This window comes from Schistocerca gregaria, chromosome 1 (genome assembly GCF_023897955.1).
Source record: "Schistocerca gregaria isolate iqSchGreg1 chromosome 1, iqSchGreg1.2, whole genome shotgun sequence".
In the NCBI taxonomy this organism is placed as follows: Eukaryota; Metazoa; Arthropoda; class Insecta; order Orthoptera; family Acrididae; genus Schistocerca; species Schistocerca gregaria.
In genome coordinates this window covers 218149228-218168633 of record NC_064920.1, presented here as the reverse complement: position 1 = coordinate 218168633, position 19406 = coordinate 218149228, and the positions used below count along the sequence as shown (strand labels likewise).

The window sequence follows — 19406 nt, the reverse complement described above, 5'->3', positions numbered from 1 at the left end:
TGCATTGATGTCTGTATCACGTTATGAGCATCTGAAAACCATTGCCAATCTTGTAGATTTTGTGTTCTTTTAAATGTGGCATACCTTTTCTTTTTTCTGCATCATAGGGGGATCTGTTCCTTCTCTTATTGATTTTTCTTTCAACTTCCACGAAACTGTTTCTTTGAATTTAAGCCTTGTTTGCCTGATGTTTAAATAGTTAGTGCAGAAGGAAAGGAGACTGTCTCTCAGGAAGGTGTTAAGCTGATTTTTATCTGTTTTTCTTTTTTTTTCAGATGTATTTTGTGTTTGTTGGATTTGGATGTTACACCATTCACTCTCACTACAGTGATCTTTTGGTCACTAATTTATGTACCCATTATGATGCTCTCTGTTTGCTCAGGATTGTTTGTTGCTAAGAGGTCCGGTATGTTACCGCAAGTATTTTCGCTTCGTATGGACTCCTCAACTAACTGGTCAAAATAATTTGTGGAGAAAGCATTTAGTACAATTTCAGGTGATGTTTTATGCCTGCCACTGACTTTTAAACATGTATTTTTGTCATCAGATAGAGAGACTTCAGTTTTCCTGGGACCATCCAGCAACTATATCATCTTACGAAGTTTGAAGAATAAGCTTTTAGGGATTTTAGAATATATTACAGGCCCCTACTTATCACTCCCATAGGGCCTATGAAGAGAAGATTAAACTTATTACAGCATGCACAGAAGCATTTAAGCAACTACTCTTTACGTGCTCTATTCTGAATGGAATGGGAAGAAGCTCTAAGCAGTGCTAAGTAGCCTCTACTGTGCACTTTACAGCAGTTTGCAGAGTATAGATGTAGACGTAAATGTACTAATCCCTCACATACAAATCGAAAGGTATGCACTGAAATTATAATTCAACTGTAAACTCATTACTAACCATCATAGTTATCCACAATTAACCACCCACTGCTACTGACACCAGATTCAGTTCACTTCAAGTAAGGCACATCTTAAACACACACAACTGCAGCTATCTGAAAGATAAAACATTAATGCATTGAGCCCCATGGTCTTTCTTTGGTTACACCCTTTCATTTTTATTCTATCAAATGCTAAGTAGCCACTCGGTGACTAGTTGTGCTGCTTTGTCCTATGCGCTTTCACAGTGATCCACACAAATTGTCTCATGGCCATGTTGTCAATAATTCAGTGATTTTACACATACAGGATATAATTTTAGTTGTTAATTTCAAATATTTCTGACCCCACTGAAAACATACGCATTTTGTTTTCATCATGATGATTTATCTATCAAAGTTATTTCTAAACAGTATGTAGTTTCTTGTCATTATTGTTGTTGTTGTTGTGGTTTTCAGTTCAGAGACTGGTTTCATGCAGATCTCCATGTTACTCTATCCTGTGCAAACTTCTTCATCTCCGAGTAACTACTGCAAGCTACATCTTTCTGAATCTGCTTAGTGTATCCATCTCTTGGTCTCCCTCTATGATTTTTACCCTTGTCCTACTGACCAATCCCTTCTTTTAGTCAGGTGGTGCCACAAATTCCACTTATCCCCAGTTCTATTCAATACCTCCTCATTGGTTATGTGAGCTACCCATCTAATCTTCAGCATTCTTCTGTAGCACCACATTTTGAAAGCTTCTATTCTCTTTTTATCTAAACTATTTATCACACATCTTTCAACTCCATACATGGCTACACTCCATAAAAATACTTCCAGAAAAGACTTCCTGACACACAAATCCATACTCGATGGTAGCAAATTTCTCTTCTTCAGCAGTGCTTTCCTTACCATAGCCAATCTGCATTTTATATTGTCTCTACTTTGACCATCATCAGTTATTTTGCTCTCCAAATATCAAAAATCATCTACTACTTTACTTTAAGTGTCTCTTTTACTAATCTATACCCTCAGCATCAACTGATTTAATTCAACTACATTCCATTTTCCTCATTTTGCTTAGGTTGATGTTCATCATGTATCCTCCTTTTAAAACACTGTCCATTCCATTCAACTGCTCTTTAGGATCCTTTGCTGTCTCTGACAGAATTACAATGTCATCAGCAAACCTCAAAGTTTTTATTTCTCCTCCATGGATTTTAATTGCTACTCCAATTTTTTCTTTTGTTTCCTTCACTGCTTGGTTAGTACATAGATCATATAACCTTGAGGATAGGCTACAACCCTGTCTTACTCCCTTCTCCACCACTACTTCCCTTTCATGCCTCTTGGCTCTTATAAGTGCATCTAGTTTCTGTACAAATTGTAAATAGCCTTTTGCTCCCTGTATTTTATCCGTACCACCTTCAGAATTTGAAAGAGAGTATTCTAGTCAATATTGCCAAAATCTTTCTCTAAGTCAACAAATGTTAGAAACATAGGTTTGTCTTTCCTTAATCTATGTTCTAAATTAAGTTGTAGGGTCAGTATTGCCTTGTGTGTTCCAACATTTCTACGGAATCTGAATTCATCTTCCCCGTGGTCGGCTTCTACCAGTTTTTCCATTCGTCTGTAAAGAATTCATGTTATTATTTTGCAACCATGACTTATTAAACTTATAGTTATGTAATTTACACACCTGTTGACACCTGCTTTCTGTGGGATTGGAATTACCATATTCTTCTTAAAGTCTGAGGATATTTCCCCTGTCTCATACATCTTGCTCACCAGATGATAAAGTTTTGTCATGGCTGGCTCTCCCAAGGCTATCAGTAGTTCTAATGGTGTGTTGTATACTCCCAGGGCCTTGTTTCCACTCAAGTCTTTCAGTGCTCTGTCGAATTCTTCGTGCAGTATCACATCTCCCATTTCATCTTCATGTACGTCCTCTGCCATGTCCATAATATTGCCCTCAAGTACATCACCCTTGTATAGACCCTCTATATACTCCTTCAGCCTTTCTGCTTCACCGTCTTTACTTAGGACTGGTTTTCCATCTGAGCTCTTAATATTCATACAGGTGGTTTTCTATATTCTCCAAAGATCTCTTTAATTTTCCCGTAGGCAGTATCTATATTTCCCCTGGTGATATATGCCTCTACATCCTTACATCTGTCCTCTAGCCATTCTTGCATAGCCATTTTGCACTTCCTGTCGATCTCATTTTTGAGACATTTGTTTTCCTTTTTGCCTGATTCATTTATCGCATTTTTATAGTTTTTCCTTTCATCAATTAAATTCAGTATCTCTTCTGTTACCCAAGGATTTCTACTAGCCCTTGTCTTTTCACCTGCTTATCCTCTGCCGCCTTCACTATTTCATCTCTCAAAGCTACCCATTCATCTTCTGCTGTATTAATTAATCATTCCCTAACACTTTCTACATCCTCTGATTCTTTCAGTTTATCTAGCCCCCATCTCCTTAAATTCCTACCTTTTTGCAGTTTCTTCAGTTTTAGTCCACAGTTCATAACCAACAAATTATGATGAGAGTCCACATCTGCCTCTGGAAATACCTTACAATTAAAAACCTGGTTCCTAAATCTCTGTCTTTTCATTATATAATCTATCTGAAATCTTCTAGTGTCTCCAGGCCTCTTCCATGTATACAACCTTCTTTCATGATTGCTAAACCAAGCGTAAGCTGTGATTAAGTTATGCTCTGTGCAAAATTCTACCAGGTGGTTTCCTCTTTTATTTCTTACCCCCAGTCCACATTCACCTACTACTTTTTCTTCTCTTCCCTTCGCTACTGTTAAATTCCAGTCCCCAATGACTATTAAATTTTTGTCTTCCTTAAGTATCTGAATAATTTCTTTTGTCACATCATACATTTCTTCAATCTCTTCATCATCTACAGAGCTTATTAGCATATAGGCTTGTACTACTATGGTAGGTGTGGGCTTCATGTCTATCTTGGCTACAAGAATGTTTTCACTATGCTCTTCATAGTAGCTTATCTGTGCTCTTATTTTTTTATTCGTTATTAAACCTGCTTCTGCATTACCTCTATTTGATTTTGTATTTATAACCCTGTATTCACCTGACTAGAAGTATTGTTCCTCCTGTCTCCGAACTTCAGTAGTTCCCACTATATCGAACTTTAACCTATCCATTTCTCTTTTTAAATTTTCTAACCTACCTGACATTAAAGGATCTGACATTCCATGCTTCGATCCGTAGAACGCCAGTTTTTTTTTTCTACTGAGTAGTCTCCGCCCGGAGATCCAAATGGTGGAATATTTTACCAAGAGGACGCCATCAACTTTTAACCATGCAGTAAAGCTGCATGTCCTCGGAAAAAATTACAGCTGTAGTTTCCCCTTGCTTTCAGCCATTCACAGTACCAGCACAGCCAGGCCGTTTTGGTTAATGTTACAAGGCCAGATCAATCAATCATCCAGACTGTTGCCCCTGTAACTGTTGAAAGGGCTGCTTCCCCTTTTCAGTAACCACACATTTGTCTGGCCTCTCAACAGAGACACTTCCTTTGTGGTTTTCACGTACTGTAAGGCTATCTGTATCACTGAGGTACGCAAGCCTCCCCACCAACGGCAAGATCCATGGTTCATGGGAGGGGGGCTTGGGGTGTTTTTCTTGTCATAGTAGCAATGTTAATTCTAGAGGTATCAATATCAGCTTTGTTTATCGAAATGAGAGGACAATGTTACATTAGTATTGTCCATCTGAAAGATATGAATTAAATACTTGTTTACATTCATAAATCTGATAATCAATTTCAGATACATTATATTACATACAATTTAGTATTTTCCTGTTTCAGATATCAGATTTGTTACTATTCCATAAAAGAAAATGAAATTGTTTGTAATAAGGAAGTATACCATATCACATCAAGGCAATTGAATTATTGGCAAAAAAAGGACCCTTAGATAAAAGCAGCTTTGTATTGTATTTGTATAGTCGATAGTGTGCTAAATGCTGTTTAGTACAAAGAATAAATCTTTTAGCATATCAGGTTACTTCTTTGTTGATAATGAAAAGGCATTTGAGGAGAACAATTGAATTATGTCCACAAAGCTGTCCTAAAAATAGTGACAGTGATAGTTATGCGACAATGCAGACACTTGTTACTGGAAAGGTAATGAAATGCCATGCTGGGACTTGTGACCAACTCTGCAATGTGTAAGAAGTAGATGTTGTGACAGCCTTTGCTCCAAATCCACATACTTCTACAGGAGTTGAGTAGTGCCCCAAGATTAAACTGTTTTGATTGTGGTCTTCAGTGTGAGGATTAGTTTGATGCAGCTCTCCATGCTAGTTTACTGAAGGCAAATCTATCCATCTCTACATATTTACTGCAACTTGTGTCCTTTTGAATCTGCTTATTGTATTCAAGACTTGGTTTCCCTCTAAAATTTTTACCCTTAAGATTTCCCTCCATTACCAAACTGATGATTCCTTTATTCCCCAGGATGTGTTCTGTTGTCCGATTCCTTTTTAGAGTCAGATTGTGCCATAAATTTCTTCTTTCCAAAACTTGGTGCAGTACCTCCTCATTAGTTATTATATCTTCTCATCTTTAGCATTATTCTGTAGCACAACATTTTGAAATCTTCTATTTTCTTCTTGTCTGAATTGTTTGTGGCCTATGTTCACTTTCATATAAAGCCACATTCCAAAACAAATACCTTTAGAAAAGACTTCAAAACACTGGAATTGATATTAGATCTTAACAAGTTCCTGTTTCTCAGAACTGTTTTTTTTTGCTATTGCCAGTCTGCATTTTATATCCATCTAGTTCTGCTGTCATCAGTTATTTTTTTTGGCTGACATCAGTTGTTTTGCTTCACCTGATTTAATTTGACTACATTTGACTGCCCTTGTTTCACATTTGTCAAGGTTCATCATGTAACCTCTTTTCAAGATACTATCTATTCTGTTCAACTTTTTTCCATCTCCTTTGCTATCTCTTGAGAGAATTGTAATGTCATAGGGAAATGTCAGAGCTTTCACTTCTTCTCACTTTGCAAATTCTTTCTTGGTTTCCATTACTGATTGCTCGGTGCACAGACTGAATACCACTAGGGACAGGCTACAGCACTCTGTGCTCAACTACTGCTTTCTATCTATGTCTTTCAACTACTATAACTGTGGTCTGGTTTCTGTATGAGTTGTAAATAACCTACTACTTTCTGCATTTTATCCCTGGTATCTGCAGAATTCCAAAAAGTGTATTCGAGTCATCATTATCGAAACCTACAAATTGGTATAAATATAGATTTTTGTTTCTTCAGTCTGTCTCATTAGACAAACCATACGGTCAGTATTGCCTTGTGTATTACATTTCTCCAGAACTCTAACTGATCTTACCTGGGGTTGGCATCTACCAGTCTTACATTCATCTGCAAATAATTTGTGTCATTGTTTTAATCCAGTATTATTAAAAGCTAAACCTTGATGATACTGACAATCAAACCCAAGCCCTTAACAGGATAGTTAACCACTCTGTATAGTAAATGTGATGTCATTCTGTGCACAATCATTGCCTGATTTTCACTCTTTACTCATATTTTAATATCTTCAGTCATATGGGCATTAATGAGTGGTTTCTAGCCAATTGTTTGGACCACTAAACTTATAAAAGACACAGAATGTGTAAGAGGTTGACACATACCATATGTCTAAAATATGATGACAGCATATAGAAATGATTGTTCGTATTAAAACATGATAACAAATTCAGTAGAGAGTAGCATACTACAAAACTTTTTAAATACCAAAACAAATCATTGGATGCAATTAGACCAAGTGACATAAAAATAAAAAAGCTGGCATACTTTGTTTACTTTCATTCCATAATGTCGTACAGGATCATACGTATGGGTAACCCATCAAGCAAGGCTTAAGTTTTTTGGATCCAAAAACCTGTAATACTGATCAGGAATACCCTGTAAAAGCCTGTTCAAAGAACTGGCAATATTGATTACTGCTTCTCAGTATACTTATCCTTTAATGGAATTTGTCATAAATAATATATCTCTTTTTAATGCTAACAACTCAATTTCATCCACAAAGATGTTCATTATTCAGAAATATATATTTTCAGTAGCTTGCCAGCAACCAGTAAAAATTTAGCTGCTGATGAGGTACAATTTAAAAGAACCCTGAAGGAATTCATTCTATTCCAGTGATGTATTTTGTAGAAGGAAGAACCATTGATGTATTTATTATTAATGATACCAAATAATGCACATGATGACTTTTACACTCCTTCAGTGCAACACTGACTCTTACACACCTCAAGTGCAATAATGCAGACTCTGTAAGTTAACTGTTGCAGAATGATCCTATGTACTTCAATGTATATACATTACACATTTTTGCTAGGATCTGTGGAACAATCTTTAACCCATTTCATCTTTTGTAAATGTGTATGCATATTACACATTTTTGCTAGGATCTGTGGAAGGTTCTTTAACCTATTTCACCTTTTGTAAATGTGTATAGTTATTTTTTTTAAATGTATTGTACATTCTTGAGAAACTCTTTGGAATATAAATACGGATTGTAACATATGACTAGATATCAGTCTTGTTTTTGTAATTTATGAGAAATGGTGTACTCTGCAAGCTGTCCTCCTTACGTCTGTTGTGAATTACATACCTGTTTACAATTTCTTCTTTATTCATTATGATACAGTGGATACAATGGGAGATTTCCTGACACAAACTAAATACAACCCAGTTGCATCCTCATTAGCTTGTAAAAATTTCACATTTACCTGTTTTGCATATTTCCACAACCACTTCAGCCCCACACAATAGCACATTTTAATGCATGTCAACAAGCAATGTGACACAGTGGTTGTGACACTGAGTTGTGCCTGGAAGGAATAGGGTTTTTCCTAAATTTAATGCCTAGGTGGTTCCTTTGCATCATTGACCAAACCGAACTTATATGTCATCTCTAAGGATCTCTCTGACAGTACATTAAACTTGAATGTTGCGTACTTGTTTTTAATAAGTATACTCCCATTTTTCAAGAGCTCTTGAATGTCATTAAAACACACACATACAACTTAAACAAACTATAATCAATATATTGATAGGTAAAATGGATTATGAATGTTGATCACATGGCAAAATTCTTGTCTTTTTTGTGTGTGCTGTAATTCTGCTTTAAATTGGCTCATCAACAAAAGGTATATTATTGAGCCTTTGCATTTTACTTGCAGAAAAGTTGTCTTTATCAAAGGACTAACCCAAATCATCACATTTATAGTCAGACAATAAATAATACATCTTTACCAACGTATTTCATCAGTTTCAGTCCTTGTGATCTCTCAAGTTTTCTTGGCACGTCTAGTTTGTTGTTTCCATTGATGCACGATATTTTGATGACTGACCCAGCCGTCTTCTTCAGGTACTGCGTATTTGCTGCTTATGCTCCAATCAGACTGTTTAATGTTACTGGACTCAGCCTGCGGTTTATAGCCAAACTGAATTCCCAGTGCCCATTATACCCTTTGACGCTCTCTGTTTTACAGAGCTTCCACTGATATATTGCAAAATACAAATTCTCCCAGTATTTTCCAACTCTTGTGGATGTGATGGCTGACAAGATATTAATAATTGAGTGTCAGACCCCAACACTTGTTTACATTGAATACTCTATCCCTCAGTCTTTATTTGTATAAATTCTGTCAACTGATTGACGTAATTTCAAAATTGTAGCATGCAACTGTGTATGTTGTGTAATACACTAGCTTCATTTCCAAGGCTTACCAAAGATAAATTTTTTATGACATTGATAGCTTCATCACAATTGTGTTTGTCTGTCAGAGATTTAGTTAGATAATGAAACAGTAGTGTTGAGAAATACAAAGAAAATGATTCCTAGGAAAACCACACACATTAGATGTCTTCATGGATTAATTTGTGACGTAGAGATTATTCTCAATAGCTGGGCACAAGGAGGAGTAAAGAAATCATGAATGTAGTTTCTGCAGTAACAAACAAGATATTTTTCACAAACTTTGAGGACCATTACTGAGCCAAATATGGACTAAATCAAATCTTTAATTTATACATGAATGTTGTGACACGTTTTCTTTTCTCAGCACACATGACTGTGAGCGAGTTTAGTGCCTTGCTGAATTGTGTTGTTACAGGTGCAAGTTACATTAAAGAGAGAAAGAAGATAAGTTGCCAGTCAGTTTATAACCTATACACTAGACAGCAGCAAAGGGGCCACTAAGCCTACTTGTTGTGCAGTTTTAATTGGTCCCTCTGTGATCACTGAAAGTCCGCTAACTTTGTGCCACTCAGGAATATTTAAGCTTATTGCCAACCATAGTAGCTAAGTAACAATGTTGTGTACCTTAACAAAGTAGTTTTGTCAACATAATGTTGATCCTTGTACTTATTGGTAATATAATTTACAAAAATAATTGAAGAGGCTGTACCTGGTCCTTCTAGCAACTTACCGTAAACTTTCATGTCACTCCTGCACCTCATTATTCCATTATGTGTTCATTTGTTTTATATGGTATAAGCTGGCTGCTCTGGACAAGGAGGTGGGGGTGTCTCAGTAACTATTGCACAATGAGCCAGTTGCAAGCTTCCCCTCCCAGCAACCTCCGATCAAAGGCTAAGTAAAAGTGTGTGATCAGTAATGTCCCCATTCAATAGATGAATCACATCAACAATACCACAAGTGCTCCACCCCTCTCTCCTTTTTATGAGACATCGTGGAAAGGTTTAAAATTTAGTCAGACTTGATGGGACTTCATATGAAAGATGTCATGCTCGGAATATAAAAAGCTGGGATTTGTCCAAACAAGAGATGCCTACCATGAGTCCTTCTTCTCATGTTCTGCCACTGTTCTTAATCTGATGCGTATTAGTACATTGCTAGAAGTTGATATGTCATGCTGACTTTGGCTGTAGACATCCTTAAAATGCATCCTATATCATTCCAGGCAGTACATATCAATTTTCTCTATTTGATTACAGTTCTGAACAGATCATATCCGTTCTGGGCATAAGCTACACTGCTCTTCGATAATCATTCAAAATGTTTGGAAATATTGTGAGGAACTTTGTAGAAGTGGCATCCCTTTCATCCACTTCAACTGTTAGAACAGGTTGTTTCTGTACTCACTGTAAATACTTACAAGACTTCCAATCTGTCCAAGCTAATAGGGATAATCACTTTCTTGTGTACCACCTGCATCATGAGGCTTTTGGTGAATTTTCCAATAAGTGGTGAACTTTGAGCTCTCTAGTAAGCTGTGACTTAATAGATTTCCGAGATGCACCTGTTCAGTAGGGTTACTGCTGAAGCTTTTCAGCACCTTTCATACTATGGCAGATGAGTTCTCCCTTCTGAACTCTGAGGCTTCAATAGAACATAAAATTCGTTAGTGCTCTGTGTTATGAGGCAAATTTTCTTGGAAGTGCATCCTTCTTACAGGGGACAGGTAATAGGTCAATGTTGGCTCTCTAAAAAATGTTTTCATATAGTGTACAGAATATACGCACCTGAAGATATTACCTCAAATTATATTTGCAACACTATCTACTACTGCTGAAAGGGGGAGGTGTCTTTGAACCATGGAGATTTCAGACATTCTGTTCAGCTTATTCTTCAGTATCTACACTTTTTTCATCTGATGTGTGTGCACATTCCAGATGCACACACACATTGGAAGCCCCAAGACCAGTTTGTTGGATTGGGGTTATAGTTGCTTGAGACTGAATTCAGTGTTGAAGTTCTACATTGCTTTTACTATATAGTGAGATGTCAACATTGAAAAACACGTTGCTTTGAACATCAAACCAGTGGCTATGTTATGATAAAGCTCATGTGAGCTGCCAGGAACCACAATTGTGCTATTTCTATTTAATTTTCTGGGGCACTGTACAGTTTTTAGATGCCAAATATCTAATTTTTCCTCAGTTGATATCCAGTCAATAGTAACTGATGCTGTTTTGAGAGCTGACTTTGAAAATAGGCAATACAACAAAAGTAATATAATATTAATTGTGTGGAATGATCAGCATTATAACAGAAGGATGTTTCTTCACAGTTGTTTCTAATGTTGTCCATGGTACAATTAACTGCTATAGGTATTATGCGACATTATTTGAGGATACTCCTACAGCTGGCAGCCTGGGCTATATGATACTTATGAGATAATAAGGAAGGTTTTATATCAGGGATGCTGCGAGGTTGGAATTGTTAAATATCTTGAAGTGTGTATTATAGAGATTCAGTAGTTATTCTCAGGAATTCAGGTTGAACTTAGTTATAATAGCATGAATGGTTTGCCATGGATCATTTTCTTTTCATAATTTCATTCTGTTCTTTAACAAAAGGAGGCAGAGAAATACATTCATCCAAATATGTTGTTTTTTTATTCCAACAGTAGGTACATTGTCATAATACTGAACTATTCAGTAACATTATTACGCATTTTTGCACTCGTGCCTTGCTACCTTCCTTTAAAGACTTAGAATAAATACAAAGAAAATCTCCAAAAACAAATAAATTATTTTACTTATTCACTCATGGTCACAACAGTGAAATAAATGAGACAGTATATTTTATATGTATTTACAAAGGAAGAATATTGACTTATGTGTATGCATGTGCCAAAAATTCTTCTCCTACATTCCAAATACGTATATTGCTGGAATGCGGGGAAAAAAGTTTTGGGATTTTCATGCTACACCTCATTAAAAAGTAACCTCATACAGAGCTGTACAAAGTCAGAGAAGCGATAAATGTTACATACTAATGTTCATCAGCTGATGAAGGCCCATAAAATATAAGTTCTGGTATCTGTCCTCCCTGAACTCCTGTTCCATTAGTACTTTCAGAGGAACACTGAAACTGAAATGTCACACAGCCTACCGTCACTTCACTCATTCCTTCTTGGCCAAAATAACTTAATTCACCTCCATCTAAAATTGCAGAAGCTGTGTAGTACGATTCTGGTTCAATCTGTATAGGGTGTTCAAAATATACATGAAATGTATTGCTTGAACCATCAGAAAAGAATTTTGTGTTATTTTCAGCCATAACACGACCTAACCGTTTTAGCTCAATCTTCACATTATAGTCCGAAGCACCTCCAGATGAGCCATAAAGTCCAAAACCAACAACAAATATCCTCTTATCCACACTGAATTGAATGCTGTCACAGCGTCCCCTATATCTCCACTGGTTACTGCGATAAGCACAAGACTGGAAGCGATGACATACCTGTACAGATGGGAATGAGAAATAATTTCAAACGTTAAGCAATTTCTACAGAAATTAAAGTGTAGAAACTTATTGATACTTCGTCTGTTAATTTAAACCTGAATTGCATACCTGTGGCTTAAGTCCTGCTCTTGGTTTTGTTGGATAACTAAGCTGCGGTTTTTTATGAGCAGTAAAGTGTAAAAATATATCAATTGTCTCCTGTAATGTGAGTATTCCCAACTGTGCTGCACCATTAGCAAACTCTTCAAGACTCATTGTGGGTATACGAACTAAATACAATGCATTGCCCAACACTGTTCTTTTATTTTGTGGAGTTGGTTCCAAATCTAGTCGAGTACATTCTGCTGTAGCCCAGTTAAGAGCTGCTTCAAAGAGATGCATCTCCTTGCAATTAAGTGTTTCTCTTGCTAATACAGACTCCAGTGTATGAATGTCTATATCCACAAAGCCTTCAGATCGGAGAGCCATTTCAGCCTTCAAAAAGAAAACATAACTGTATTAAAACGTATTCCATTTTGTTGCCGAATGAATGAGACAATAATCATTACAAGAGGTCACATATTCACTGTTTTTCTACTTCTATGTGTGTTCTTTTCTAGCAAGAAATAAAAATCCACACTAAAAAACAAAAAGGGTTACTACAGCTGTAAAGTTCTGCTATATCAATTGTGATAGGAGATAATGATGCACTTTCCAATAAGACAACTATTCTTTGCAAAAAATTCTCTGTTTCATATTATGTGTATGATGCAGATGTGCTTTTAAGAGGAACACTGTAATGTGATTCTAAGCAAAGCAACAGACTATATGTTAAAAATATTTCATATATATTTTTCATATGTGGAAAGCATGTGCGTACAGAAATTACAATGGGTTCTTTAACAATGTTAAATTTTGTCTGGTCATCAAATTTCAGTGTTGCACTATGCTCTATAGGCTAAGTGCCTTTAGTAGTTGGTTATTCAATTGCTGTTACATGGTAATGTCAGCAGCATATGAGAAACCATTAATATTTCCATATGCCTGTCAAATGATGTCCCCAAATACAGGTACATGATGATTATGTTTTACATCAAAATTAAACATTCTGGCCATCTTACAAAATGTGCACTGCTGCAATTTTCTCTCAATTGGCATTTAATGAACTGTCATACAACAGGAAAACATAGGCACATACATGCCCTACTCTTAAGAGTGAGAACAATCTTCACTGAGCGCAGAAATTTTAGAGCATAGTAAAATCACTCCAATAACAAATAATTACTTCATACATGACAGAGCCAGTCAGTCCATTTTCAGAATTCTGTTGCACTCCTAAATTGTCACTAATTGTAATACTTTTGTTACATATCATTCATACTGAAGTCAGCTACTTTGACTTACAATGTGATATCTTCAATGTTTTAAGATCTTGAAATTCAGATATAATGGCTTCATTAATCATGATTGTTCCTTTGGTTTAGTGAGACAGTACTTCTGATATGTCTTTGCCACAGGCTCCACATGAAAGATTACTTATTTGCAATACTTGAAAACTTCAGGACAATATATACCAGATAAATATTTCTGAAATGACAGCAACATGAGCATCCAGGTCAATTCCATTTCATTTCTTTCATCTGTAACATTTTCCATCTATTTTCAGTTTTTCACATTACGCAGAAATGATCCATACAGTGAAATTTATAAACTTATTTCACCAATTGATTTATTCTTTAACTTTGTGACTGAATTAAATCACATATCTGAACAATATAAACACATTAAATTAACCAAAATATTAAAAAGTAAACTTTTGATTCACAGCAAACATTAAGTAAAGGATGGCGGCAGTTGCAGAGAATAATTTTTGTAAGGCTGATGTAACCACATTTTCCGTTACAGGTAGCCTTCACTGTCATTATTACCTGTTTTCAAACAACTTAGATCATTAAAGCTTCAAATAAGAGTAAATGACAGATTAAAAAGGCTGTGCTCACCTTTGATTGAAAACTAGTTCATTAAATACCAACACTGCTAATATTTTATCCTGTCACACTCTCTTTGTCCATTCTCTTTGCCAAGCATTCTGAAAAAGTTGTTCTTTGCCTTTATTTCTAATTAAGTACCTAAACCTGCAATTTAATTACAGTACATAGATTGTATGTTGTTATAATCAGTGCTTCTCGTGTGTACAGCCTTTGTCATCTGCTTTTATCCTCTGATATTTACAGGAGTACCATTTTTATTACAAAGAACATAAAAGTTTTCACTATATTTAAAATGATATTGCCATTTTTGATTGAATTTGACAATTAACAATAAATAAACTGCTTGTTATACTGTAACAAAGTTATAAGGACTGTTTTGGGGGACAAACTGAAGCAAGTGTGATCCGAGTTGCATGCACGCTACAGTAAAGGATACTAAGATATATTCTCAAACACAAAGTAGCCCCTTCCTTTCTGTTTTTCGTCTTATGGGAAAGGACAGTTGTATCATAAAAGCTGCACCGCCAGTAATTTAGTGCTGTAATGCCGTGATGTATGTATCAATGTTGCAATGACAAGCAAACCATATGGATTGATCTTTGTCTTATTGTTTTTGCATGACATAATGAAAATTGATTAGCTCATTAAACTAGAGTCAATTGACACCTAATAAGAATGAAAACTCATTAATTGCACAAGAAATGAATTGTACATCATCAGTTTTTAATAACATCCATTGAGGTTTTTTTTTTTCATTCCTCATCTCATAATGGGATATAGTAAATTTGTGTGACAGATTGTTGCTTGGTTTACAAAAAATATTTGGATATTTATTACACAAAAATGTATCTACAGGTAACACACATATCTATTATCTATAGATGTATGAGAGAACTCTGGAGGATTATGAGCCACGTGAGCAATTTCATTTATTTCTGTCATTTTTCCCTCTCCACATTATGAAGATGTAATTATTTTCTTCAACCCATGATCCCCATGTACAAGTCTATCTTATACTTACTAAACTGATCAAGTTAGATATGGAATTTTATATAAATGAAACTTTACAATCACTTGCCCACCTCACACATCACTTTGTTCATTTGCGTACTGCCTCAGTGGCTCAATCACTAAATGCACATTTCTGATCAGTCTTTATAGTATAAATGACTCTGTCATTGCATAAGATGTTGGATGGAATGAGTCGTAGAGATGGATTTGTCTTCACGGCACTGCATATGAGCTGTATTATAAGTGTCAGGGTTGTCATCTAGTCGCAGTGTATTGAGCGACTGTGAAAGACGTACCTGAGCATCAATAACTTCCCAGCATCTCTGCATCAGCTCTGGTTCCTCAAAAAGCCGTGATTGACTGAGTAATAGACATGCATTTTTTGCAGTGAGGCTTGTTTCCAAATAATTTACACACGCCCGTGCCAAATGAGGAACTATATATTTTTTTGCTACATATAATGTAGCTAACACAGTGTCAGCTTCTAACTGAATTTCATCACAGTAGAGATACCTGTGCAAAACAAAGAGGTAATTGAAAGAAGAATATAAACAAGTAGGCTATATCAAATTTGTCTTCAATAATCTTGGTACTTACTTTAAAAGTGTAAGAAATGCTGATGGTTCCACATCAGGAACTTCAATTTCATCCTTATTTTCTGCCAAACCACCATAGAACATGGCATAAAATACAGAACTTCCTGTGGCCAATACATATTTGTGTGCTGGTATAGACTGTGTGTGTCCTGGAATAGGAGAATATCACATTTTAGCGTGGACTATTATACAGTCACATTATTATAGCATTTATTTTATTTTTTCTTATCCCACTCAATCAAAAGTATCAGACATTATACAATACATAGGAAATACATAATACATAAACAAAGTACAATAGGATTAAGGGAAGAAGTCAGTCATGGTATCAATGGAAGCATCCCACCAACATTTACCTTAACAACTCACTAATAACAACTATTTGTAATCACCTGGACTTCCAACGATGAAACGTATATCAGCCATGAGTTCATTATTGAACATAGCTGCATTTCGTTCACGAACAGTTGATTTTGATGCTTGCCAGTTAGGATCTACAGTTGACTGGCTGGGGCACGAAAGTGTGAAAGTTGTGTTGATCAGGTTTGGAGAAGCAAGAGGTGACGTTGGAGCACTAGCTGGCTGAGTAATCTGCATTGTTTCCCGTTGTGATACACTGTGGGGTGGTGACAGAGACAAACCGCCACCATTGTTGATTGCTTCTGCTGAAACAGTGATTAAGAACTGAATTACATATCTTGTTTATGGAGGGAAAAGTCAAGAGATGTACGCTAAGTAATGTAATGCATTTAAGTACATAGCACAATCGCCCGATACACATACTGAAATAATTGCTAGCATGCAATGCGAAAGGTAGTCACTAATTTAGTTACTTTGTTTAATAATAGGATAGTTACGAAAACAGTAAGCAGAACCACTATTTTTCATGATAAATGAAAAGTTAATATCTTCGTTCCAGTAAGAAACTAGTACAGAAACACTTTATCTTCGCTCGGCGGTAAATTTCTGAGTTTTGTTTACCTGCAATTTGTTGACATTTCATTTACGTCTGTACATTACATATACCGATATTAATAATTACGTACATTTTTGGATTGAGCCACAAAGTATTGCAATGAAAACATAAAAATATAGTGAATTATAGCTTTTCAACCAGTAAAGCGAATTTATATTCGGATTCAACGTTTTGTGTCTGCTTATTTACTTCCGTCACTTAATGGATGTCAAATGTCATCCAGCTGTATTTTCGTACGTACCGTTAACCCATGCATTTGTTTGAGATATATTCTCTTGGAACCTTTTTATAGGCTTCGTTGATATTTTCGAATAAAGATTTGACATGGCCATTTTCGGAAATACGAGATCGACGCAAATCTTTGAAACACTCCCGCAAGCCCCTCTTACGCGGCAGCCATGTTGAACAGTTACTTCGCTTGGCCGCGGTCGATACGAAACAAAGAAACAAGAAAGAAGTGGGAGTGAGGCAGGAGCGCTTGTTCTGCGTATTACACGTAGGAAACGGCATTAGTTTTTGTGGAACCAGTGATGAATGTATTTGGCGTTAAACTATCTTCCAACACCAATCTGGCAGAAATGATTTTAAGAATAGATTACCACAAACTTCGTTCTATTACAAAAAAGTTTCAACGTGTGGCAAATGGAACGGTCCAAACCTAATTAAATATTCATATAAGTTGGACCTTTGAAGTAGTATTTTTTGTTACTAATTGGCCCAGCGCTGCAGCTGCTTATGCCCTTTAACGATATTAAATAGACTCGTCTGTTATCTTAGAGAGCATGGAAATGACAGGAAGAAATATAAGATTCTTGCCTACGAAAGAATATTAACAGGTAGAGAAGCCTTACTGCCGGTGGTTGCTAAAAACACAAACTTTTATCCGGAATTATACCGAGATTCCTGTGTTACCTGCCATCAAGTCTTTATGTTTTGAAGTACTTTGTTGCCCGCTGATTTTGTTCTCGAATTCTATTCAGTCATGGGTTCGTTGTTTTGAGCTGACTGGGTGGTCCCTGTGCTCATAACCAAAAGGTGCATGATACATAGTTGAAAGAGACAATTCCCAGCTTACAGTCGAATATTTAGTAGTTGAGAAATTAGTTTATTCAGCGAAGAGAATAGTCATTTCCATTGCAGTGAAAATGAAAAGATAATAAATTACCGAAACCGCCCATCAGAGCAGCAAGGAAACTACGAAGAAAATAAAAACGCATCGTCAAAATGGGTTGTGCATATTATTCCTGATACTTGGTCTCAGTATTTTCCTGCCGCTTGGTTTCCGTACTTGGAGTGCTAGAACTGAAAGACTGGTTTTTATTGTGGACACGAGAACGAGCATTTTCTAAGAGCAAAATTTGCATATTTAGATCTCTGAAAACTTGATACGATAATAGATTATTGAACAATTTTGATATTGTTGAACTTGAGAAAAATGGAAATACATTATGTGATTAGAAGTATCGGGACACCCCCAAAAACATACGTTTTTCATATTAGGTGCTTTGTGCTGCCACCTGCTGCCAGGTACTCCTTGTCAGCGACCTCAATAGTCATTAGTAGACCGTGGATTTTAGGTAAAAACCTATTTTGTTCCTGAGTTCGTATTTGCATAAAAATTTGTACTTTTGCGTTTCATGACTATTTACACTTAATAACTGTAATTGTATAGGATCTAAAAAAAAGCCTATTTCGACGTTAGTGTCTATTTTTGCCTATTTCGGCTTTAATATCCTTAAAAGTGCCTATTTCATCATGAAGACAGTGGCTCCAAGTTTTTCCACACCATACGACAGATGGAAAAAAAATATTTTCTGCCCAGCGTGCAGCAAGGTGGCTAGTTATCTTTTTTTATTTTTTTATATCGCTATCCCTGTTAATACCAAATACTCTTTATAGGTGTTCTATTATTCATACGTAAAAAATACATCACGCATCTTTAGGTAAAAACCTATTTTTTTCATAAGCTCCAATTTGCATATAAGCTGGTACTTAAGCGTTTCATGACTAACTAAACTGAATACCGTTAGTTCCATAGGACCTAAAATTTCGTATTTCAACGTTGACGCCTAATTTTGCCTATTTCGGGATCAAAATCCTAAAAAGTACCTATTTCGTTAATATGACCTAGAGTTCTTGTGTTTTCAAAGATTAGAAAAAGGAAGTAAACTTAGGGATTTACGTCTCATCAAAGGCGAAGGTCGTTAGAGACTGTTTACAATTCCTTTGCTTGCCTTACTACCATCAGCACTCGGCACGCTTGAATGGTCATCCATCCAAGTACGCGCCGAGCGCGACAGTGCTTAACTTCGGTGAGCGAATGGGAACCGGTCAAAGATTTGAGTTACACATTAGAATCGATCGTGGGAGTACTAAATGTTATATTTGAAAATATTTCGTTCGTAGGATTCTGGCCAGCTGTGTATTTTCGCAAAGAAACGGTTCCATAGGCCTTAAGTTGAGCACGGATTAAAATATCACAATGTTAATCGTAGACGCCCTCTATAGCCAAATTACTGCCCTTCGCACATTTTCTCGCTGCTGTCTACAGGCAGTCCTATCAAACTACTCTGTTTCGTGAAAGTTATTACACGTGAATTTTCCGGTTATTTGACAGTAGTGAGATGTTTTCATCTGAAGCACCAGTAGATTCCATTCGCTTGTTCAGAAGGGGCGGCCATCTGTCAG

The 19406-nt window shown here is 36.2% G+C and overlaps 2 protein-coding genes across 11 annotated transcripts in view; one reads left to right on the top strand and one right to left on the bottom strand.

The window, feature by feature from the left end:
- The window catches only part of LOC126337296 (transcription factor IIIB 90 kDa subunit), a 342489-nt gene that overhangs the window by 71207 nt on the left and 251876 nt on the right, over positions 1-19406 (top strand). The window lies entirely within an intron of this gene.
- LOC126337342 (BTB/POZ domain-containing protein 6-B) overlaps positions 11286-19406 on the bottom strand; it is a 183339-nt gene continuing 175218 nt past the window's right edge. For 3 of the 7 annotated variants that reach the window (XM_050001464.1, XM_050001460.1, XM_050001459.1), the window contains exons 2-6: positions 16135-16407; positions 15744-15891; positions 15443-15659; positions 12274-12639; positions 11286-12162 (exon numbers count right to left, since the gene is read on the bottom strand). In XM_050001464.1, the coding sequence (XP_049857421.1) occupies positions 11692-12162; positions 12274-12639; positions 15443-15659; positions 15744-15891; positions 16135-16407 (1475 nt within the window). In that variant the 3' untranslated portion in view covers positions 11286-11691. Of the gene's footprint in view, positions 12163-12273; positions 12640-15442; positions 15660-15743; positions 15892-16134; positions 16408-16959; positions 17194-19406 lie in introns of those variants that run through there. The other 4 variants (XM_050001466.1, XM_050001461.1, XM_050001462.1 and 1 more) reach the window with 3 other exon arrangements.